Source organism: Pelophylax lessonae, assembly GCF_965119305.1.
Source record: "Pelophylax lessonae genome assembly, chromosome: 1".
Lineage (NCBI taxonomy): Eukaryota > Metazoa > Chordata > Amphibia > Anura > Ranidae > Pelophylax > Pelophylax lessonae.
The window spans coordinates 272848555-272874408 of record NC_138768.1 but is presented as its reverse complement, the minus strand read 5'-3'; the positions used below and the strand labels follow the sequence as shown (position 1 = coordinate 272874408).

Genomic DNA, 25854 nt, shown 5'->3' with positions numbered 1-25854 from the left:
GGTTGGGGGCAATGCTGTGGCGCTCTGCAATTATTGGGGGCAATGCTGTGTGCACTCTGCAATTATTGGGGGCAATGCTGTGGGCTCTCTTAAATTATTGGGGGCAATGCTGTGGGCACTCTGCAATTATTGGGGGCAATGCTGAGGCGCTCTGCAATTATTGGGGGCAATGCTGTGGGCACTCTGCAATTATTGGGGGCAATGCTGTGGGCACTCTGCAATGATTGGGGGCAATGCTGTGGGCACTCTGCAATGATTGCGGGCAATGCTGTGGGCACTCTGCAATGATTGCGGGCAATGCTGTGGCACTCTGCAATGGTTGGGGGCAATGCTGTGGGCACTCTGCAATGATTGCGGGCAATGCTGTGGCACTCTGCAATGATTGCGGGCAATGCTGTGGGCACTCTGCAATGATTGGGGGCAATGCTGTGGGCACTCTGCAATGATTGCGGGCAATGCTGTGGGCACTCTGCAATGATTGCGGGCAATGCTGTGGCACTCTGCAATGGTTGGGGGCAATGCTGTGGGCACTCTGCAATGATTGCGGGCAATGCTGTGGCACTCTGCAATGATTGCGGGCAATGCTGTGGGCACTCTGCAATGATTGGGGGCAATGCTGTGGGCACTCTGCAATGATTGCGGGCAATACTGTGGCACTCTGCAATGATTGGGGGCAATGCTGTGGGCACTCTGCAGTGATTGGGGGCAATGCTGTGGGCACTCTGCAATGATTGGGGGCAATGCTGTGGGCACTCTGCAATGATTGGGGGCAATGCTGTGGTCACTGTGCATTGAAAGGGGGGCACGCTGGTCTCTCTGCATTGAAAGGGGGGCACGCTGGTCTCTCTGCATTGAAAGGGGGGCACGCTGGTCCCTCTGCATTGAAAGGGGGGCACGCTGGTCTCTCTGCATTGAAAGGGGGGCACGCTGGTCTCTCTGCATTGAAAGGGGGGCATGCTGCGCTGGTCACTGTGCATTGAAAGGGGGCACGCTGGTCTCTCTGCATTGAAAGGGGGCACGCTGGTCCCTCTGCATTGAAAGGAGGCACGCTGGTCTCTCTGCATTGAAAGGAGGCACGCTGGTCTCTCTGCATTGAAAGGGGGCACGCTGGTCATTCTGCTGGGAAAGTCGGAACTGGTTACTAAAATTTTTGAATCCCACCACTGTATATATATATATATATATATATATATATATACATACCTTTTCATGTAACAACACTGAAGAAATTACACTTTGCTACAATGTAAAGTAGTGAGTGTACAGCTTGTATAACAATGTTGTCACATGAAAAGATATAATAAAATATTTATAAAAATGTGAGGGGTGTACTCACTTTTGTGAGATACTGTATATATATATATATATATATATATATATATCAGAAAAGGCCTGGTCTTTAAAGCAGAACTACACTGTATCTGAGCACCACAAACCACTATTTAATTAATTTTTAATATTCAAAGAAAACTCATCCATCCATCCATCCATCCATGTCTCCATGCTTTATTTCACTGAAAAATCACTTGGAAAAATCAAGCCAAGTGATTGCTTTTCAAAAATCGGCAGCACTGTTATACTTTGTGAAGACAGATTGTGAGATTTCACGGTGGAGATAGAGATGTGCTCGATAATTACCTCGCATGTGTGACATATCAGTTGAATGGGTTGTCAGCTATATAGGTCAGTTATCCCTATCTGATCAGCAAAAGAAACTGATCATTAATCGAAGCGTGTATGGCCATCAATAAACCTGATTGTATAGTAAATGGTCACCCTAACGTCTTTGGAGTGTGGAAGGGGAATGTAATGCCATTCGCAGCCCCCTGATCTCAGCTCTGACAGTAGATAAATATATTATCAGCTCTGAGATCTGATCTCTTCCCCTCTCACCACAGCGGCCAGCCCCGACCGGGAACAAACCAATCCCGTGCTGGGGGAGGGCAGTAGAAGGGGGCTCGTCTCCCCACCCCTCCTCTACATGTCCTGAGCTCTGGGATCCAGCTGTCATCATCATCATCATGTCCGGCCAGTTGGTGTCTATGGAGGGGCTCCTGGGGAAACTTCTCCCGGCCGAGGAGCTGAGCGAGGTGTGGAGGATCCTGTACGGGAAGGAGCTCAGGTGAGATCATGTGATCCCCATACAGGACTCTGTATAGAAGAAATCATAGGGATCAGCCTGGTGTCACATGTCATTTCCTAGTAAGGGACAGACAGCTACAGGACTCTGTATAGAAGAAATCATAGGGATCAGCCTGGTGTCACCTGTCATTTCCTAGTAAGGGACAGACAGCTACAGGAATCTGTATAGAAGAAATCATAGGGATCAGCCTGGTGTCACATGTCATTTCCTAGGAAGGGACAGACAGCTACAGGACTCTGTATAGAAGAAATCATAGGGATCAGGCTGGTGTCACCTGTCATTTCCTAGTAAGGGACAGACAGCTACAGGACTCTGTATAGAAGAAATCATAGGGATCAGCCTGGTGTCGCATGTCATTTCCTAGGAAGGGACAGACAGCTACAGGACTCTGTATAGAAGAAATCATAGGGATCAGCCTGGTGTCACATGTCATTTCCTAGGAAGGGACAGACAGCTACAGGACTCTGTATAGAAGAAATCATAGGGATCAGCCTGGTGTCACCTGTCATTTCCTAGGAAGGGACAGACAGCTACAGGACTCTGTATAGAAGAAATCATAGGGATCAGCCTGGTGTCGCATGTCATTTCCTAGGAAGGGACTGACAGCTACAGGACTCTGTATAGAAGAAATCATAGGGATCAGGCTGGTGTCACCTGTCATTTCCTAGGAAGGGACTGACAGCTACAGGACTCTGTATAGAAGAAATCATAGGGATCAGGCTGGTGTCACCTGTCATTTCCTAGTAAGGGACAGACAGCTACAGGACTCTGTATAGAAGAAATCATAGGGATCAGCCTGGTGTCACCTGTCATTTCCTAGGAAGGGACAGACAGCTACAGGACTCTGTATAGAAGAAATCATAGGGATCAGGCTGGTGTCACCTGTCATTTCCTAGTAAGGGACAGACAGCTACAGGACTCTGTATAGAAGAAATCATAGGGATCAGCCTGGTGTCACATGTCATTTCCTAGTAAGGGACTGACAGCTACAGGACTCTGTATAGAAGAAATCATAGGGATCAGCCTGGTGTCACCTGTCATTTCCTAGGAAGGGACAGACAGCTACAGGACTCTGTATAGAAGAAATCATAGGGATCAGGCTGGTGTCACCTGTCATTTCCTAGTAAGGGACAGACAGCTACAGGACTCTGTATAGAAGAAATCATAGGGATCAGCCTGGTGTCACATGTCATTTCCTAGTAAGGGACTGACAGCTACAGGACTCTGTATAGAAGAAATCATAGGGATCAGGCTGGTGTCACATGTCATTTCCTAGTAAGGGACTGACAGCTACAGGACTCTGTATAGAAGAAATCATAGGGATCAGCCTGGTGTCGCATGTCATTTCCTAGGAAGGGACAGACAGCTACAGGACTCTGTATAGAAGAAATCATAGGGATCAGCCTGGTGTCACATGTCATTTCATAGTAAGTGACTGACAGCTACAGGACTCTGTATAGAAGAAATCATAGGGATCAGCCTGGTGTCGCATGTCATTTCCTAGGAAGGGACAGACAGCTACAGGACTCTGTATAGAAGAAATTGTAGGGATCAGCCTGGTGTCACCTGTCATTTCCTAGGAAGGGACAGACAGCTACAGGACTCTGTATAGAAGAAATCATAGGGATCAGGCTGGTGTCACCTGTCATTTCCTAGTAAGGGACAGACAGCTACAGGACTCTGTATAGAAGAAATTATAGGGATCAGCCTGGTGTCACCTGTCATTTCCTAGGAAGGGACAGACAGCTACAGGACTCTGTATAGAAGAAATCATAGGGATCAGCCTGGTGTCACCTGTCATTTCCTAGTAAGGGACTGACAGCTACAGGACTCTGTATAGAAGATATCATAGGGATCAGCCTGGTGTCGCATGTCATTTCCTAGGAAGGGACAGACAGCTGACATTACACTGATTTCTAAGGTCATCAGCAATAATATAGGAAGACACTTTGTTGTTTGGTGTGTGTTATATCAATAAAACCATCTTCTGTATCATAAGTATGGCTTTGAAATATGGGAATCATTTTCCCAGGAAACTAAGCAGTTAATCTGATTCTTTTTTACATTTTAGGTAAATAGAATTTAGATATTACTAAATTGCAAAAAACCCTCACAGGGGCGTAACGACAGATCATCTGACCCCATAGCTAAACACTGATGGCCCCACCCTAGTGACCTATCCGCTCTTATTACTGTTAAAGGGCTCGGCTCATTCCCACCACAACGCATGTCTTAACACATACGCACTGCATTGAATTGTGCTTTTTGTAATGCACTGGCATGCATTTTAAAGTAAACCCTCCTCTACAACTTTTACCTATAGGTAAGCCTATGATAAATAAAAGAAGTGCTCACAAGGCCTGCCCCAATAAAAAAGTGAACAACCCCAAGCGCTCCAGGACAACCCAACTGCCAATCCCTAATGCTGCTACTTAAAAAAATATAACATATAAAAACGGCAACAAAGTGATATGTAAATACATATAAGTGTGACCCCCTGTGACGAAGTCGGAAGGACGAAACTAGTCAGGGCGTGACCTGACGGCGTCAACTAATCAACTTACTACACAGTACTACTGTTAGGAGCGATAGCAGACCCGGAAGGAGCACGGACCACGGCTTGGAGCCTGGGAAATGTCCCCGAACTGTGCATTATATCCTCCGTGATGGTGTACATGCTTTTGTGAATCTGTTCAAATGTGAGTGGCTTTTTAAAAGTGGATGCAATAAATAAAGTGTTTATACAGTATTGCACTAGTGGGGCTTTGTGCTTTGTTTCTTCCACATGGTACGGAGTACACTGATCCCCCCCCCCCTCATCTTGACAAGCATTTGGGTTTATCCATGGTGGTAATTGCTGACATTTGGCGTGTTTGCTTATCCACGAGAGTGGCTGAGCCATTAGTGTCGGTGAGTGTGATCTACTCCCCCTTGCTTGCACGGTGGTGGTGTTAGGAGGTGACCCACTATATCCACTTATCTAATCTACATCCTATCAAGTTCACATGTTTGGATACACTCATTTATGGATGGACATTCTGATGTTATGATGGACTCTTACTGAAGATTATTTCTTAATGTGGTCTCATGTGTAACTACTGAATAGAAGGACTATTCACTCTTGTGGTGGTGTGAGTTTACCACCATTTTTTGCGCTACTGGTCACACTTCTATGCATTTACATATCGCTTTGTTGCCGTTTTTATAAGCCTATGATAAGGCTTACCTATAGGTACTGTAAATATCTCCTAAACATGCACCGTTTAGGAGATACTTACCTTACATGCAGCCAGTGACGTCACTGGCACATGCGCTCTGAAGGAACGGCCGCTGGTCCCGTTCCTTCAGAGCCCCGTGCCGTGACCGTCAGCTCCCGCGTGCATGCGTGGGAATGACATCATCGTGGCTCCAGCCAATCAGATGGCCAGATTCCGCAAACCCGGAAGAAGGGCGACAGAACATGTCGCCCATGGACAGGTAAGCGGTCGGCACTGCGGGGGCTTCGTTCTTGGGTAAGTATTTCATAATGAGCTAGTATGCGATGCATACTAGCTCATTATGTGTTTTTCTTTCAGGTGTTCTTTTTAAAAAAAAAAAAAAATCGGAGGTTTACAACCTCTCTAAATTTTTATTTTTTTGCATTGATTTTTTTTGCAGTGCTTTGCGCATATGTGCGTTTGTGTACATTTATTTGAACATGTTGTATTTGCACTGAGCTGAAAAAAAGTAGTGCTTGCCATTTTTTATTTTATTTTTTTTTAGCATCGGCAGCTGGTATGCACTGCATGCATAGGGAACCTCTTCTTTTTTTTTTGCCATGCATTAGGCATTTTGCCATGCACACCCAGTGCTAATAGGAGCGACACAAGTCGCTCCGACTTAGAAAAAGGGTCCGGAGCTTCTTTGGGGCGACCCGGAGCGACCTGCATTGACTTCAATGTTATGAAGTCCATGCCGGCCGCTCCGAGGTTGCGGTGCGAGCTGTGCACCGCGACTTGTGAGGTCGCCCCGGCAAGTCGGATCGCTCTAATGTGAACCGGCTCTAAAGCAACTCCAGTTATGTGATTGTTACAAAGCTGAAACACAGTGAGAGTTTGTTTACATTTGCCAAAGCCCTTGCAGCCCTATGAAAAGTGGTCAGTGGTGGATCGCTTTTCAGGGGGCAGTTGACAGGTGGCTGGGAGACAATACAGCCGTGGCCAAAAAATTTGAGAATGACACAAATATTAATTTTCACAAAGTCTGCTGCCTCAGTTTGTATGATGCCAATTTGCATATACTCCAGAATGGTATGAAGACTGATCGGATGAATTGCAAATAATTACAAAGTCCCTCTTTGCCATGAAAATGAACTTAATCCCATAAAAAAACATTTCCACTGCATTTGTTAAAAAGGCTTCAGGGCACCCAAGAAAGTCCAGCAAGCGCCAGGACCGTCTTCTACAACTGATTCAGCTGAGGGATCGGGGCACCACCAGTGCAGTGCTTGCTCAGGAATGGCAGCAGGCAGGTGTGCATCTGCATGCAAGGTGAGGTGAAGACTTTTGGAGGATGGCCTGGTGTCAAGAAATGCAGCAAAGAAGCCACTTCTCTCCAGGAAAAACATCAGGGACAGACTGATATTCTGCAAAAGGTACAGGGATTGGACTGCTGCAGGGTCGGACTAGCCTACCGGGATACTAGGAAATTTCCTGGTAGGTCGGCAAGTCCCCCTGCCCTGGTGCTTGCTGAAGATCAGTGGCACCTGTAAAAAAAAAAATGGCCGGCGGCCAGCCCGACACACTGCACATGCGCTGCTGCCGCTCAGGAAGGCCTGGCGGTCGGCGCCATTTTAAAATGTAAGGCACCTTGCCGATGGGTAAGTTAGACCCCCTCCGCAGCCCCTGCATCTCCTCAGGAGATGCAGTGCTGCTGGCATGGTACAGGAGAATCTCTTAGTCTCTCCCTTATTTACAGCGCCGCTGGGCGCTCACATGACCCGAGGTAGGTATTCTCCTCTCCACCCAGTTGACGTCAGCGGCTCCTCACTCTGCAGTGCTGAAAGCGGGGAAGAAGATGTCCGCTCTCATCTGATCCGATCCACTGGACGGATGGAAAATAAGGTTTCCATCCATCCGGATTTCACAGACAGGATCGGATCAGATAGCAGCGGGTGTCAGCGGACATGTCTCCGCTGACATCCGCTGCCCTATAGGGATGCACAGAGCATCCAATCCGATCCACCTGAAAAACTGACAGGCGGATCGGGTCGAATCGCCTGTGTGAAAGGGGCCTAAGACGGCTAAGAAAATTGTTCTCGCTGCACAGCCTGCAAAGGGGAATCTGTGACTAGTGGCATCAATTCACCTCCCATGTATCTGACATCAGCTCATCTTGGTTGGAACTCTCAGAGGGGGTACAAAAACAGTGTCAACAGCAGCCTCAGCAATCCTTCACTATACAGTGATGGATTTGTGTTATCTTCACATGCAAACAGATTTTCAATGTTTATGTAGCACTGCCCCCGCAGGGACTGCTGGATATTAACTCTGCAGGCTCCCCTGGCTACCAACACACTGTTATAAGTAAATAAAGTTCTTGAATCCCTCCTTACTCCTGCTGGCTCTTCCTGGAAATAACAGTCTTGGGGTGTTGGTTTTTTGTTGTTCATTTTATAATTGGGATAGGAGAAGGGAATAGTGGGATACTCCAACTGAATTATTCACATAAATGAAGACTTCTACCTTCGGAACTTCTTTAGTGATCAGGAACAGCCAGGCTGTAAATCCACACCTGCCATAAGTGTAGATGGGGTTAAGCCTCTTGCTCCCTTTACTCTCTGACAAGGCGACTTGGTGATTGATATCTTATCTTCAGGACACTCTCACTAGCATCTTCTTTCTGCTGACACCCGTCCACTGACTATCCTAGGAACAGGGGTGGCTCCCCTCAGGTCAGGCCCTTTGACACGAGTTCCTGTACTCGCGATACTGCAGAAACAGCACCTCCAGTGTCTCCCCTTTCAGCCAGCTTCCCAGGGCCTCTGGGTTCAGCTCCTCTCCGCTACTCTTCCGGCCCTCAGGATGACCCCCTGAGGCTGCATGGCGCCTCTACAGAGGAGGAGGCTGCAGCCGCCCCTACCCTCTGGGACTCTGCTCCCCAACGAAAGACCTCAAGCACATGTGCTCCTGGCTTTTATACAGTATCCCAACATGCATTGAGGCAACTTTCTCTTTGCCAATCATCAGGACTGTATCAAAAGCCCATGCACCAATTCATCAGGTTTCCTCCCACTGTCCAACATGCCTCCCTATTGGACCAGTGTGAAACATTCTCTAGACAGAATGCATGCTGAGCACAATGAGCAGACCTCACTAACAGATCCTGCTCTCTGGTAGGCAGAGAACCATATAGATTTACCTGCAGCTCTTCTGGTAAGCTCAAAACTACACTTTATCACTAACACCTACCTAGGAGGGTGCTACATTTACATTGCTTTAAGCGCCCTCCTTCTGGGGACCCCCTTCCCTGCCAGGCCCCATAGCAGCTGCACTAGCTGCTATGGCTATTGTTACACCAATGCTGGTAGCGCAGACTTTCTGCTAAGTGATATGATTAGTAAGTATATTATTATGTGCAGGTCACAAGTTACAATATTTGTGGGCTTGATTTAAGACTGAAAAGCAGTGACAGTGCCATTGATCTCTCCTAGGAAATTGGATCTTCCCAGCTGTGCTGTCAATGCTGCATCACAGGGGAATTTTGAACTGAAAGGATATGTCTTTGAAGCTGCCTTAGAACAACTACGAAAGCCTCGAACTGTTCGTGTGGGACTGATCCAGAATAAAATCCAGTTGCCAACTACTAGTCCAGTGGCAGAACAGGTATGTTAATCAAATATATCAGATCAGTAGCTTTCAGTGCCAGAATCTTGGCATGGAACTGCAAGGGTTTGGTGCTGATGCCTTCTGGACTCTTGGAGGTTTTCCCTCTCTTGCTGTCCCAAAGACAACATTGTGCCATTACAGAAAATCTGGGGAAGTTCATTTTTTTTCTCTCTTTACCTCCCCTTAAACAGATACGATGCCTATCACCAGCAATAGGTGCCTACACTATCATGCAGCAAAATAATACTTGGGCACAGGTTTGCATTCTCTGGTAGCTTGCAGGTCATAGGTGTGCACAGCCTATTGCATTAGGGTGTGCACCTCAAAGCTCAAACACATACATGTGTAAATATATATTGATGGTGTCAGTAGAGCAATGGACAGTGTCAGTAGGGCAGAGAGTGGTGTCAGGGCAGTGGATGGTGTCAGTAGTTTTTATTTTTTATTATACTTTACAATTTTATTATTTTTTATAAAAATTGTAGGAGCCATTAGAGGGCTTTTGCTGAAATATCAAGGGGGAATCTGCGCCACACAGGGTGATTAGGGTGTGCCCAGGCACACCTGGCACATCCTGTGCGCACGCCTATGTTGTAGGTTAATGGGTAAAAGGACATGTGCACTTTAAAGGCGTGCATTCTGCAGACCCTTCTCCATTTGCTTTTATCTTTCAGGACCCCCCTCCCCCTTGCCTTTGCATGTATCCATCATGAGCGCTCTCCACTTGCATGTGACCTTCAGGACTCCCTTCCCTTTGCATTTGTCCCCCCATTCTTTGCTTGTCTCTTTCACGACCCCCCCTTCCCTTTTGCATGTGTCTTTCAGGATTCTCCTCTTTGCATGTGTCCTTTAGGACCCCTCCCCTCTTCGCATGTATCTTTCAGGAACCCACTCTCTTTGCATGCGTCCTTTAGGACCCCTCCCCTCTTCGCATGTATCTTTCAGGAACCCACTCTCTTTGCATGTGTCCTTTAGGACCCCTCCCGTCTTTGCATGTATCTTTCAGGAACCCACTCTCTTTGCATGCGTCCTTTAGGACCCCTCCCGTCTTTGCATGTATCTTTCAGGAACCCACTCTCTTTGCATGCGTCCTTTAGGACCCCTCCCCTCTTCGCATGTATCTTTCAGGAACCCACTCTCTTTGCGTGTGTCCTTCAAGAACCCCTCCTATTTCTCCCTTCTAACTTGCAGCTCTGGGGTCCTATGTTTAGGTCACAGTCAGGACACTATCTGCAGTTCCCATTTTTCCCCATGTGCTGGCTTGGGATCTCTCGGGGAACTCTGGTTTCCTACCACAATCCAAAGACATGCTGGCAGGTGCATTGGCCCCTGTCCACAATCAGTCCCAGTATGATATTCTTTTTTCTTTTTATTTATTTAAGATATGCAATAGAACATAACAATATGACATGACAAATCCCAGTCAATGATATCCAAGTATAAGCAACAATACAACCACAAAAGGCAGCAATGGATATCAATGAGATAACAGACAAGGTTCCATCACCACAATAAAAAGAATCCTTGAACTGTGAGCCGTAGCCTCCCAGTCTGATATTCTAATGAGCACACCCAATGTAGTTGCCTCAATAGCAGATAAAAGTGCTTTGAATCCCAGAGAGAAAAGCACTATAGAAATATAAATAAATTAGACATGTAAGACATGTAGAGAAATGTCACCATTCCAAGCCAATAAAAAAAATCCCTCGTCTCTGAAACTCGAGTGCTAACCAAAGTTGGAGGTGATTTGACATTCTCACTGTGCGACTTCCAAATAATATACCAGCATAAACTGTATGGCCCCAGTGATCCACTGAAATGAATGTGATCTGCGGCATACATGTGCAGGGAAGATGCACTGGCTGAGCAGGCCACACCATGAAGATAAATGCAACCATGTGGTTTAGGGAAGCATTTAAGTTTGGCAACAATGGAGGTGATGGGGGCAGCTGAAAAGTAAGTGCGCTCATTTCAGGTGATGGGTAAATAGCTATGCCTCTTTCATGCAGGCTTTTCGATCAGATCTGCCTGTCATTTGTTCAGGTGGACCTGATCGAAAGTTCGATGCAGCTTTATGGGCAGGTGGATGTAAATGGACATGTGTCTGTTTACATCAACCTACCTCCGAGTCCATATAGGTCTAGAAAAGGACTGTATCCTTTATCCTTTTCTATTTTTGCAGACCTAAACTTGACAGATCTGAGGTAGCCTGATGTACACAATTCAGTTTTCATCTGGCCGCCCAGGGAGCCATCATGGATTCCAACCAGAGTCTGCTGTCAAAATGTGGACACCAACTGGTCAGGTACGGATGTCACAAAACTGACTTCCATTCTGGTCACCTCTGATCCAGTAGAGGGTCTGCTTACCAATCCCCTGCTGAATGGAGCTGACATAGCATGTGCGAAAGGACCCTTGGGGTTTTGGTAAGGGTAAAGTGAAGTCTTGGGTTCAAATGAACAATTGGTGAGAGGCTTAAGGCCTGGGACATTAATATCTGACTTAATATACATTTCTACAGCTCCCCACTGAAAAACAGTGCCGGGACAAGGTCATCTAGAGCCCAGGGCAGACATACCAGACTGCGCTCCCAAGACGTATGAGCATTATGTGTCGGCAAAAATTCCCCCCCAAAAAGAAAAAACAATCAAGCACTAATCTGCATGCTTGCCCCCTAAGCATAAATTCCCCTGCCACCCATGACAAATCTGCCCCCCTGCAGAAATCCCCCCCTGCCAGCCCAAATCTTTCCCCCCCCCCTCCATGCTCAAATCCTCTCTCTCCAAAACCCTCATCACAACCCTTCCCAAACCCCCCCCCCCCCCCCCAAAAAAAAAAACACCCCTTCTAGCACAAAATAGTTACTCCTCAAATTTCCCCTCCTAGCGCAAATTCCACCCCCCCCACCCCCACCATATCACTTCTTTTAGCATAAATCCCCCAATTTCCATTCATAGCACAGATCCTCTTCCCCCATCCCCCCCTCCCAACACAAATCTCCTTAAATCACTATTCCTAGCACACACCCCTAATTTTCCCTCCTAGAAATATTTGTATCCCCCTCCCTACACAAATCCACCTCTCCCTTAATCTCCCCGAGGTGCCCCCCACCTCAGATGATACCACAGTGCCCTGGGCAGCCGTTCCTTCTGCCCACCCCTTGTCCCAGCCCTGCTGAAAACTAACATAGCAGTCTACAGCTGCAAGAAAAAGTATGTGAACCCTTTGGAATGATATGGATTTCTGAACAAATTGGTCATAAAATGTGATCTGATCATCATCATCTAAGTCCCAACAATAGACAATCACAGTCTGCTTAAACTAATAACACACAAAGAATGAAGTGTTGCCATGTTTTTATTGAACACACCATGTAAACATTCACAGTGCAGATGGAGTGCAGATGGATATATAACATTCCCCCAAAAAAATTTACAAATCAAAATTTTTTAACATTTTAGGCCAATTTTTTTTCTGCTACATACTTTTGGTAAAAAAAAATCACAATAAGCGCATTTACTAACTATGGGAAATATTTGTCATTTTTATTGTTTATTTTTTTTTTACTAGTAATGGCGGCGATCTGCGATTTTTTTTTTTTTTTTTGCGGGACTGCAACATTGCGGCAGACACATCGGACCCCTAACTGACATTTTTGACACTTTTGGGGGGACCAGTGACATTACTACAGTAATCAGTGCTATAAATATGCACTGTTACTGTAATAATGACACTGGCAGGGAGGGGGTTAACACTGTTGGTGATCAAGGGGTTAAATGTGTGCCTCATGCTTACTGACGTGTGTGGGGGTAAGGGGTTGTGTGACACAGACACAGATCGCAGGTTCAGCTATGCTGAATCCTGTGATCTGTCCCTGTCTGTCACAGAGGAGATCCGCCCGCTTTGTTTACACAAGCGGGCGGATTTCCTCAGTCTTTCCCCGACGATCGGGGAAGAGAGGCGGTGATCACCGCCTCTCCTCCCCTGCCCTGATTCCCGCTGTGTCTAAACACAGCGGGAGCGAGCCAACGGCGGCGCATGCGCACCGCCGAAAGAGGGTCGCCACTCGCCAGACCCAGCCGAGCCGCTCTGCTGCAGTAGCAGCAACGTAAGCGGTCGGCAAGTGGTTAAGTTCTCCTGCAAAATGTCTCGATAAACTTGGGAATTAATTTTTCCTTCGATGATAACAATCCGTCCAGGCCCTGACGCAGCAAAGCAGCCCCAAACCATGATGCCCCCACCACCATACTTCACAGTTGGGATGAGGTTTTGATGTTGGTGTGCTGTGCCTCTTTTTCGCCACACATAGTGTTGTGTGTTTCTTCCAAACAACTCAACTTTAGTTTCATCTGTCCACAGAATATTCTGCCAGTACTGCTGTGGAACATCTAGGTGCTCCTGTGCAAACTGTAAACATGCAGCAATGTTTTGTTTGGACAGCAGTGGCTTCCTCTGTGATATCCTCCCATAAAATCCATTTGTGTTTAGTGTTTTACGTATTGTAGATTCACTAACAGGGATGTTAGCATTTGCCAGTGACTTTTGTAAGTCTTTAGCTGACACTCTAGGATTCTTCTTCACCTCATTGAGCAGTCTGTGCTGTGCTCTTGCAGTCATCTTTACAGGATGGCCACTCCTAGGGAGAGTAGCAGCAGTGCTGAACTTTCTCCAACTTTCTCCAGTTATAGACAATTTGTTTTACCGTGGACTGATGAACAGCAAGGCTTTTGGAGATACTTTTATAACCCTTTCCAGCTATATGCAAGTCAACAATTCTTAATCGTAGGTCTTCTGAGAACTCTTTTGTGCGAGGCATCATTTACATCAGGCAATGCTTCTTGTGAAAAGTAAACTCAGAACTGGTGTGTGTTTTTTATAGGGCAGGGCAGCTGTAACCAACACCTCCAATCTCATCTCATTGATTGGACTCCAGTTGGCTGACATCTCACTCCAATTAGCTCTAGGAGATGTCATTAGTCTAGGGCAGAGATCCTCAAACTATGGCCCTCCAGCTGTTGCGGAACAACACATCCCATGAGGCATTGTAAAACTCTGACATTCACAGACACGACTAGGCATGATGGGAATTGTAGTTCCTGAACAACTGGAGGGCCATAGTTTGAAGACCCCTGGTCTAGGGGTTCACATACTTTTTCCACCTGCACTGTGAATGTTTACATGGTGTGTTCAATAAAAACATGGCAACATTTCATTCTTTGTGTGTTATTAGTTTAAGCAGACTGTGATTGTCTATTGTTGTGACTTAGATGATGATGATCAGATCACATTTTATGACCAATTTGTGCAGAAATCCATATCATTCCAAAGGGTTCACATACTTTTTCTTGCAGCTGTATTTATGTCTGTATACTGTATGTGTCACAGTGATGTGTTTTAGTTATGTGTTGGTCTTTAGCAGGGAGGGGAGTTGGTGCCTGAGGAAAGTCCAATGTTCACAATACTGCCAAGATTACAAAAAACAGGAAGAGGTAGAAGAACAGCTCACTGAAGCATGGCGTTTATTTTTCAAACCCCTCCCCCCCCCCTTTTTTTTTTTTTTTTTTGTAACATTTCTCAACCTTATAGTAACACCATATAAAGGAGAGTAATAAAATTGTAGGATTTCTTGGTAGCATCACATAAAGTAGTCAAAATAATAGTTTTGGTGCTGCGCTGTCGAGTCACAACTAAGAAAGGTGATTAATAAACAATATTATCCGTGACAAAATGTGCCTTTTTGGTGCCTAGTGTCCTGTGATAAGCTTCGGTGACACTTGGTAAGTGATAACCTTCTCTTATAACAAATTGTGATTGGATGAGTTGGAGTATTTCTTTTTAATGCTGTATTGTTTTTTTGAACATGAGAGGTTAGCTCTACCTTCCTAAGTCTTAACACATGTATGCATGTTATGAATAGGAGAGTTTATGGAGAAAAAGAGTTAGGATATGTAGCACTGCCCCCTTGAGGGCTGCTGGATAACACACTTTTGGGTCCCCCTGGGTTACCGTTCGCGACTCTGGTATTCACAATTTAACATTTTACTTCTTGGCTCAGTCAATGATCAGTCCAGGGGTTTGTAGTAGTTTTTGGTGTTTTATTCTAAATAGGCATGGGAGAAGGGAATAGTGGGATACTCCAGATTAACTATTCACAAGATATGAGGACACCTGTCTGATGATGCAGCCAGGCTGCTGATTCACCCTGCCACTAGGTGAATTTGGATTTAGTCTCTATCGAGAAGACTTGATTAACCAATTCTCTTCAGGATACTCTCCTAGTATCCCCTTTCACTTGACACACTGACACCGGTCCTCTGACTATCCTACTCCGGGTTGGCCCCCCTCAGGTCAGGCCCCTTGACACGATCCCCTGTACTCACTATGCTGTTTTTCAAGGATCTCCAGTGTCTCTCTCCCTTTAGTCAGTTCTCCTGGACCTCTGGGTTCAGTTTTGTTCCTTTGATCCCCAGGCTGACCGCCTGTGACTACGTACCACCACTACAGAGGAGGAGGCAGCTGCCACCTTCCCTCCGGGACTCTGCTCACCAGCCAAAGACCCTGCAGCACATGTGCTCCTGAATTTTATACAGTATCCCATAATGCACCGAGACAGCTAATCTCTGCATCAAAGCCTGTGGACCCATTGGTCAGGTTTCCTCCCACTGTCCAACATGCCTCCCTATTGGATCAGTGTGAAACACTATCTAGACCCAATGAATCACACACTGAGTAGACCTAACTCACAGATCCTGCTGTCTGGTAGGCAGAAAGCAATATAGATTTACCTGCTGCTCCTCTGATAGGCAGACAGAACCAAAAATTATACTCTCTCACTAGCACCTACCTATGAGGTTGCTACAGATATAATGGTTAAATGAGAAGTTCACCTTTACAGAAAAAAATAATAAGTGCACATACAGTATTTTTGCAGAAAAAAAAATGTGTATTTATTATTTTATGCTGCAGGAGCCTGGAAAGCTTGCACCAGTGATCAGTAGTTTACGGGTGAATTGTGGGCTCCTGCAGACATTTCCTCTGGCTTTCAGACATGTTAGTGGACTGCGAGAGCTCTTTTCAGTTTCCCCGCAACCCATTGAAGCTACAAGTTTGTTTTCCGTGGTTTGTAGTGTATTCATTTGCAGGAATCTGTTAATGCATGACGCGGATGTGTGAGCGGAGGTGCGCTGATTTAAAAACGTTAGAGTGGGGCGGGGAAGATGAACCACCGTCCGCTGTCAGAGGGATGGGGGGATCAGGGGGAAAAGAGGCAGGATCTGGAACATGTTGCATGTTCCTCTCTTACTACTTTTTATCTGCAGATATTGTTTATAGCCAGTGTAATATTCAGGACATAGGGATCAACAGAAGCAAAATTTTAACATATTTGAAGTAAGTAAAATGACACTAAACCCCAGAAAAAAAATCTATTTGAGTATCTAAACCTCAGTTGTAAACCTCAGTCATGGAATTTAGGCAAAGCATATATTTGTAGTGTTTACTTGTCTCTCTCCAAAGCTCCAAGTGTAGTTTCTCTCTGGTGCTTCATTCCTCTGTTCTCAGCATGAGTAGGGATGGACCGAACACCCCCCTGTTCGATTCACAGCAGAACTCCCGAACAGGGGAAATAATCTAACCCGAACAGCAAACCCTATTGAAGTCTATGGGAGCCAAACTGAAAAAATCAAAAGCGCCCATTTTGAAGGCTTATATGCAAGTAATTGGCTATATAAGGGGTATGGGGGTCCGGGTACTGCCCTGAGAGACATGTAATAATAAAAAAAAATGTAAAAACAATGATTTTTTCAGGAGCAGTAATATTTAATCAAGCTTAAAGTGCAACAACAAGGAGGGGGTGGCAGGATGTGAAGACCCGCTGTTGACAGCTCCAGGTCTCTTGCCTGCTAATCCTGCAGATGAGCCATCCTGCTCAGTAAACATCTGCCACCAGGCCGGGGTGATCTCCCCGTCCCATCTATGCCACCCAAGGGCTGCTCCAGCAAGAAACAGCCGCTGCTCAAGCATCGGAGCTCCCTGGCCGAACAACGTGGCGTGGCCATCTTGCCCCAGTCTCCAGGAGTCGGACGGACCTACGGGCTGCTGCTTGATATGGAGCCGATTAGTGAGGGTTCCTCACTGCCTCTGGTTGCAGTTCCTACTCCGGAGACCTCCTCCACCTCTGTTATCCTGGCTGCAATAGAGGCAAGCATAACCACACTGATTAGCCGGAATGACACTTTGGCGCTAGAATGTGGCCTCATCCAGAAAGATAAAACTAGAGGCCGCCTCTCCTCTGCTGAATCCCACATCTCAGAGGTTGTGGACAATGTTGTTGCCACCATGCATGAGGTTACAGAGCTGCAGCGCACTGTAAAGATCCTTATGGCCAGGTCGGAGGATGCAGAGAACAGACTCCGCTGCAATAATGTGAGGGTGGTGGGGCTCTCTGAGGGTGCATCCCTCACCAGCTTTGCAGAATCCCTCTTCAAGACCATCCTCAACCTAACACAGGTATCAGCAGCATATATAGTGGAGAAAGCTCACAGAGTCCCAACAGGCCCCAGGCCACAGGGATCTCCACAAAGACCATTCCTAGTACGTCTCCTTATCTACAGGGATCGGGACCTCATCCTAGCAGAAGCCAGGAAGCATGCTCAGCTCCAGTATGAAAATACCACCCTTCTCTCCTGAGTTACAGAAGTGTTGGCATTCTTTTGTCAATGTCAGGAAGCAGCTTTGCGAGAAGAGGCTTACTTATGGCATGCTCTATCCTAGCAAACTACACGTGGAACATCTTGGATCAGTTAAATTCTTTGAATCTCCATCTGCTGCCTTGGAATGGCTGGATACCTTGGCAAAATTATCCTTGGAGATGCCTATAAAAATTAAGGGCAGCACTAGTTGCTGCTCCTGCTTTCCGTAGGGATATACAGTTCGCTTCAGTACTCCTTTTTAAACAAAGATCAAAACAGATTTTTGTATCCAGCCCTACCACATATCTACAGAGATCTACAGTTTACTTCGTCCATTCTCTTCCAACAAAAGGTTGGCTGGCACTCATTAGGATCAGAGACCTGTTGGTATGCTTCAAAGTTGCTATTTTTTTATTTTCTTATTAGTCAAAATGTACTTTTTTTCCCCTATTCTAACACCTATTGCAAGGACCAGAGCCCTCTCTCAAGGTTTTTGTTTTTGAGCTTGGAAAACTAAGTTGCCTTCTCTACCACGTCTCTCTAGACATTGCACAAACGTAGCCTTTGGCTATTAATAGTCGTTTATTTATTTTTTCTTTTCTTCTGGGTACAGGCCTCCCAGGTTGCATGGGAGGAGAGCTGGCGAAGGCAGGGTACGCGCAGTTGTGCATGGGAATATGTTTGGTTCTATTCTGTTTTATGTAGTTCAGCCATGTACTTGGTGTTGACCGATGATCATTTTGCTGCTCCTATGATGTCCCTTTACACGTCACTCTGCTATGATTTTTATGTACTATATTTATGGCATCTTTGGACTTTAAAGCCTTTAAGGTATTGTCATGGAATGTTCATAGCCTAAATTCCAAATTTAAGAGGGCTCTGCTCTTCCAGTATTTGAAATCCCACAAGCCCCACCTTTTATTACTCCAAGAAACACATCTTATGCGCAGCAAATTATTAGCTTTGAAAAAACCCTGGATCCAAAAAGCATATTATGCCACGTATTCCACTTTTGCTAGGGGGGGTGTCTATATATTTATCAACATAAGTCTAATTTGTGTGGTGGAATCCATCTCTACTGACCCCCAGGGGAAATTCGTTATTGTGGTATTTACATTATGGAACTGCAGATATATAGTCTTTAATGTTTACCCCCTTCCTCCCTTCTCACGGACAGTATTAGATGCTGTCTTAGAGAAAATTGCCCCCCCATTCCCCAACTAAAATATTAATAATGGGTGATTTCAACGCCATATTGTCTCCAGAATTAGACAGGCCCATCCAACCAAAGCAGTTTAATGGAGATCTTTGTGTGTAGGCACAGGCGGCAGGGTTGGAGGTGGAAGCACCCCTCTTCCAAAGCTTACTCCTGTTTTTCTGCATAAATCCTCCTCTCATATAGATTTAGCCTTTGTGACCCTAGATATGTAATATCTGATGTGGTGACTGATGTGGTGACTGCATCGTATTTGCCGAGTGGCTTGTCTGATCACAGCCCCCTGGAGGTAGTCTTCCATACTCCTGCCTCACGCAACGCCTCTTTGTGGCGACTGGCTCCCTATTGGATCTCTCATACTGAGATGACCAAAACTATTCCACCCCGTCTAGCAGAATATTGGTACATAAATAGGGGTTCGTCCCCACCACCTTGGGATGCCTTCAAGGCCTACACCAGGGGACAATACATTTCCAGCATTGCTGCCCTTAAATCAGACCTAAATTCCACCACCTGCTCTTTGCAGGATTCAGTGACGGAGTGTACAGAGGCATATCATTTAGGTGACACAAACTGTATTCACTTACAGGCCTCTCAACGAGAACTTGATTTGCACTTGGCTGAACTCACCCGCCTCGCGCAATACAGTTCAAAACAAAACTTCTTTGAACTAGGAGAAAAAAAATTATTGATTATTAGCATTACTGGCACAACATGAACATCCTAATACCACTATCTCCAAAATTAGACTCTTTACTGGAGACACGGCCTCCACTCGTGAAGAAGTTTTGGAAGCTATTCGTAATTACTACCATGACCTCTATACCTTCAAGCTCCCATCAGATTTCTGCTCGCATTCCCTGACCTCTACTTTAGACCAGGTGGCCTTGGAATGGCTATCGGATATGGAGCGGTCAACCTTAGTAACCCCATTAATTGCAGATGAAATGGCGAAAGCCATTAGCTCCTTTTCGTCGGGCAAGGCACCAAGCCCAGATGGTCTCCCAATAGATTTTTATAAAATGCATGCAGAGATACTAGCTCCCATTTTGGGCTCTTTGCATTCTCACTGTCTTGCTGTGGGCGAGTTGCCGGGTTCTATGTGCCATGCTCATATTGTTTTGATTTATAAATCTCTTAAAGATCCCAGTTTGTACGCTTTGTATTGCGTTATTAAATAATGATGTCAAAATCCTAACTAAACTCATTACTCTACGGTTGCAGAAATTGCTGCAGTAATTGACCCAGACCAAACTGGTTTTATGACAAACAAATCTACAAACCTAAATCTCTGCAGATTTTTCACAAACATACATGCTCCACATGCCAACCAGGGCTCTAGGGTGGTGGCCTCTCTGGACAAAGAATAGGCCTTCGACACAGTCTAGTGGCCTTTTCTGTGTGAGGTTCTTAGGAGGATGAGTTTTCCTTTATGATTTTTAGAATGGCCTAAGATAAAAAAATACAACTGCCTTGGTTAGACTGAGTGGTGGCTTTTCACTTCCCTTTTCTCTGTCAGGGTTGCCCTCTTTTTCCCGTCTCTATTTGCAAATGAAGTTGAGCCAGTGGCAAAGGCACTTTGTACATCTCCACACATTAAGGGCCTTCGTGTAGGAAGAGAGGGTAGCCCTGTACGCTGACGACCTACTGTTGTTCCTAAATGAAGCTGGACCCTCCTTACATAGTTACATAGTTTGTGAGGTTGAAAAAAGACATCAGTCCATCCAGTTCAATCTATAATCCATCCAGTTCAACCTATCAAGGACCATTACAAGTGTTGAACACCTATTCCGTCCTCATGGCATTAAAAGGTAACTGTACCAATTCCTTACTATTCCCTATTGACCCTGAGACCAAGGCGTCTGCTCCTTTAAATCTCCTGCTTCAGTGGGTAGACCATTTTAAATATTTTGGAGATTGGGTTTCTCGACAGTCCTCGAAGTATGTCAATTGAAGGCGTGGGAATTGCTGCCACTTTTCCTGTTGGGTCGGTTCAATTTGCTAAAAATGAAAGCCCTACCTAAACTTACCTACTTCTTCCACCATTCTCCATCTTGGATTCCTAAATCTTTTTTTACCCACCCGAACCAAACCTTTTCCACCTTCTTGTGGGGCCCTCGCCCTCCAAGATACAAACTGTCCACACTTATGAGACCCTCCTCTCAGGGGGAAATGGCTCTCCCAGGCTCCCATAAATATTATATGGCCACCCAGTTGGTTACTGCCACCTGGTGGCTCTCTCAGGACCAAAATATCCCATCTAATATGCTGAAGATGGCCTTTGTTGGATCCCTGGAGGCCTTGCAGGCTCTTATATTTTGTGGTCTCAAGGCTCCGTATCCCCTAACTCCATCTATGTACAGCTATAAGAGCGTGGAGGTTTGGATTGGCTTGTGAAAAATAACCTGTCACTGCAGTGTCACCCAATCCACCACTCTGGAAGAACCCCTCCCTACCTCATTTCTTTATGCTACTGGAGCCGGTTGTGGACTAAATACAAAATAAAACGTATCACTCAGATAGTGGATCAGGGCTTGTTACAACCTTTTAGCCCGCCTATCTGAAGATTTTAATGTTCCTTTTTATGCACAGTTTTAACTACAGGCAGCTCTCCCACGCCTTCCATATACAATTTCCATGGATCTCTCTGAGTATAGTGGAGTCGAAGCTTGAGCAACTGCTCAGAACTGACTGTATTGAAAAACCCACATCGCGCATTTATGCCAGATCTGGTGTTGCTTGCCTTACCTCCACTAGACAAACTGAGGGACAAATGGTAAAGGATGCACCACACTTAGATACTGAAGATTGGGATGACATTTGGGATCTACCATATCTTTACGTGATATTCCAGTTTAAAATGGTACATAGAGCCTATTTTACCCCCTCTAGACTGCATATGATGAATCCCTCTCACTCTTTGGAGTGTTGGAGGTGTGGCGACCATTAGGGTGACTATTTCCACATCTTCTGGTCCTGCTCTCACATTACAGGTTTTTGGGCAGAGGTGCTAACCAGCATTAATACTTACACGTCGATATAGGTCCCAAGAGCCATTGAAACCTGTATATTAGGCCTTGTTGACAATCTCCTTCATACCAGGGAAGGAAAAACCCTTGTCAGCCTCCTTCTTTTCTATTCAGGGAAATCTATCACCTTGCATTGGAAGAAACGGGCTCCTCCTTCCATTTCCTTCTGGAAACGCCTGATCAATAACAATCTCCTATTATATAAAGATACTTATGCAAATAGGGGATGTCTTGCTAATTATAACAAAGTGTGTTCGAAATGTTTGGCAGACCCTGCTACCGCTTCCTAGACATTAACCACTTCTGGACCGGAAGGATTTACCCCCTAATGACCAGGCCATTTTTTGTGACTCGGCACTGCGCTCCCGGCCCCTAGCTGCAGGCGCACGACCGACATATACCTACGATGGTTCGCATTGGAGGGCCGGCCTGCCGCAGTATTTCTGCGGCGGGCGGTCCGAAAGCGGTTAAATAAGAAATCTTGGCCCAGAGACGCCTAACAAAACTTTTGTCTGTGTTGTGCAATGTGCAGGAAACTGGGTCAGCTAGCATTTATTTAGATTACGTTTTGGCACTTGGGAGGTGCAGGTTACACGGTCACATCATTATCAATCTAATGTTGACCTATCTTAGAGATCTTGTACCATGTGATTTTAATCGTATGTCCCCTGAGTGGGCAACGCAAGTTTATTCACTGTGTTGTGTTGTTGTACGTGTTTTGTTCATGAAAACTTTAATAAACAGATTTGAAGAAAAAAAAAAAGTGTAACAACAAAAATGAAAAATTCCTTAAGAGCCCATTCAGACTAGCGTGACTTGTCAGGCGACTTGTCAGCCTGACAAGTCCATTGAGTAGTACAGGACCCGTTCTAATAGGAGCGACACAAGTCGCTCCGACTTAGAAAAGGGGTCCTGTACTGCTTTGGGGCGACCTGGGAGCGACTTGCATAGACTTCCATTATGTGAAGTCCCTGCAAGTCGCGCCGAAGTCGCGGTGCACGCGATTTCACAGGTCGCCCCCCGAAGTCGGATCGCCTCAGTGTGTACCGGCTCTTAAAAATAGTGCCCTTCATTTGTTTCAACCACTTTTGGATCGGAAGGTTCTACCCCCCTTAAAAGTAGAAGGAGCAAAAATTGAAGTCTCAAACAATTAATCAGATACCGCGGACATATCATTCACCCAACTTCCCCAAACCTTATCGAACTTGTCTGGCACACCTCTACTGACATAAGTAGCCTTATATAAAGCTAACGTTTTGTTAATTAAGGCCTTCTAGGCAGGTATTGACGGAGCCATAGGTTTCTTCCATGATAAAATAATAATTTACCTGGCATAATAAAATAGCAAGGAAAGTAAGGTACATATCACTTTCTTAGAGGCTATGGCGTCCATCAGGCCCAATAAACGAATTGCAAGTGCTGTCATAGTTTAACAGCTACTCGCTCATGCAACACCGATGGCCAATTAATTTTATATACAGTGGGTACGGAAAGTATTCAGACCCCCTTAAATTTTTCACTTTTTGTTATATTGCAGCCATTTGCTAAAATCATTTAAGTTCATTCTTCTTCCTCATGAATGTACACACAGCACCCCATACTGACAGAAAAACACAGAATTGTTGACATTGTTGCAGATTTATTAAAAAAGAAAAACTGAAGTATCACATGGTCCTAAGTATTCAGACCCTTTGCTGTGACACTCATATATTTAACTCAGGTGCTTTCCATTTCTTCTGATCATCCTTGAGATGGTTCTACACCTTCATTTGAGTCCAGCTGTGTTTGATTATACTGATTGGACTTGATTAGGAAAGCCACACACCTGTCTATATAAGACCTTCCAGATCACAATGCATGTCAGAGCAAATGAGAATCATGAGGTCAAAGGAACTGCCTGAAGAGCTTAGAGACAGAATTGTGGCAAGGCACAGATCTGGCCAAGGTTACAAAAAGATTTCTGCTGCCCTTAAGGTTCCTAAGAGCACAGTGGCCTCCATAATCCTCAAATGGAAGACGTTTGGGACGACCAGAACCCTTCCTAGAGCTGGCCGTCCGGCCAAACTGAGCTATCGGGGGAGAAGAGCCTTGGTGAGAGAGGTAAAGAAGAACCCAAAGATCACTGTGGCTGAGCTCCAGAGATGCAGTCAGGAGATGGGAGAAAGTTGTAGAAAGTCAACCATCACTGCAGCCCTCCACCAGTCGGGGCTTTATGGCAGAGTGGCCCGACGGAAGCCTCTCCTCAGTGTAAGACACATGAAAGCCCGCATGGAGTTTGCTAAAAAACACCTGAAGGTGAGAAATAAGATTCTCTGGTCTGATGAGACCAAAATAGAACTTTTTGGCCTTAATTCTAAGCGGTATGTGTGGAGAAAACCAGGCACTGCTCATCACCTGTCCAATACAGTCCCAACAGTGAAGCATGGTGGTGGCAGCATCATGCTGTGGGGGTGTTTTTCAGCTGCAGGGACAGGACGACTGGTTGCAATCGAGGGAAAGATGAATGCGGCCAAGTACAGGGATATCCTGGACAAAAACCTTCTCCAGAGTGCTCTGGACCTCAGACTGGGCCGAAGGTTTACCTTCCAACAAGACAATGACCCTAAGCACACAGTTAAAATAACGAAGGAGTGGCTTCACAACAACTCCGTGACTGTTCTTGAATGGCCCAGCCAGAGCCCTGACTTAAACCCAATTGAGCATCTCTGGAGAGACCTAAAAATGGCTGTCCACCAACGTTTACCATCCAACCTGACAGAACTGGAGAGGATCTGCAAGGAGGAATGGCAGAGGATCCCCAAATCCAGGTGTGAAAGACTTGTTGCATCTTTCCCAAAAAGACTCCTGGCTGTATTAGATCAAAAGGGGGCTTCTACTAAATACTGAGCAAAGGGTCTGAATACTTAGGACCATGTGATATTTCAGTTTTTCTTTTTTAATAAATCTGCAACAATGTCAACAATTCTGTGTTTTTCTGTCAGTATGGGGTGCTATGTGTACATTCATGAGGAAGAAGAATGAACCTAAATGATTTTAGCAAATGGCTGCAATATAACAAAGAGTGAAAAATTGAAGGGGGTCTGAATACTTTCCGTACCCACTGTAATTTTCCGAGACAGATAGAGCTTTCTTTTGTTGGCATTTAAAGCCTAATGCCTCGTACACACGTACTGATCGTCGGCCGACCGATCGGCCGTCTTTTGTCCAGGGATGTCCTGTCCGCTGAAAAGTGCAAAAGACTGCACACGAATTTTGTCGGCCAACAACAGCCGACTGCAGAAGTGATGTCATGTGATGGTTAACTTTCCTTGTCTTTTTTTCTTTTCTGAGCATGCCCAGTCTTGCAAATCTGCTGTCTGTCGGCCAAAATCTGTACTGACTGGCGAACAATCGGCCGTTCTGGTATTGGCCAACAAAAATTTTAATGCCTGCACGACAGATTCTGTTGATTGATCAACTTGGTACATTCAGCCTTGCTACATTCAGCCTGCTGAATCGGCCGAGAACCGTGTAATGTCCCTTTTGCTGATTATTTTATTTTTTAATTTTGAAGGAAAACGCGTAGGATTTAATACCCACTACTTTTTTTTTTTTCTAAAGTAGATACCTCAAGGTAATCTAATTTTTATTCCACAATTTTTTGGACATGAAGACATTTGCTGGCATTGGGGTGGTTAAAAGATGGCACTTGGGAATGGTGGACTAGATACATTAGGTGCATAGAATCCATAGATCATACACAGAGGGAGAAGAAGGTAAATGGGGTAATGTATAGGTCACCTGCAGTGGCAGAATGGAGATAGGGCTAATCAGGTCACATACAAAGACAAGCTGTAGATCAGAAGTTTGGAAAAGGGGGAGGGAGGGTTAAAAAAAAAAAAAAAAAAAACAGTATTACAGTCAGTGAAAG

General features: G+C 45.4%; 1 protein-coding gene across 1 annotated transcript in view; it reads left to right on the top strand.

The window, feature by feature from the left end:
- Positions 1 to 1960: 1960 nt before the first annotated feature.
- UPB1 (beta-ureidopropionase 1) overlaps positions 1961 to 25854 on the top strand; it is a gene marked incomplete at its 3' end in the record, with an annotated part of 43491 nt that continues 19597 nt past the window's right edge. The window contains exons 1-2 of the mRNA XM_082243349.1: positions 1961 to 2122; positions 8835 to 9006. Coding sequence (XP_082099475.1) covers positions 2022 to 2122; positions 8835 to 9006 — 273 coding nt within the window. The 5' untranslated portion in view covers positions 1961 to 2021. The remainder of the gene's footprint in view (positions 2123 to 8834; positions 9007 to 25854) is intronic.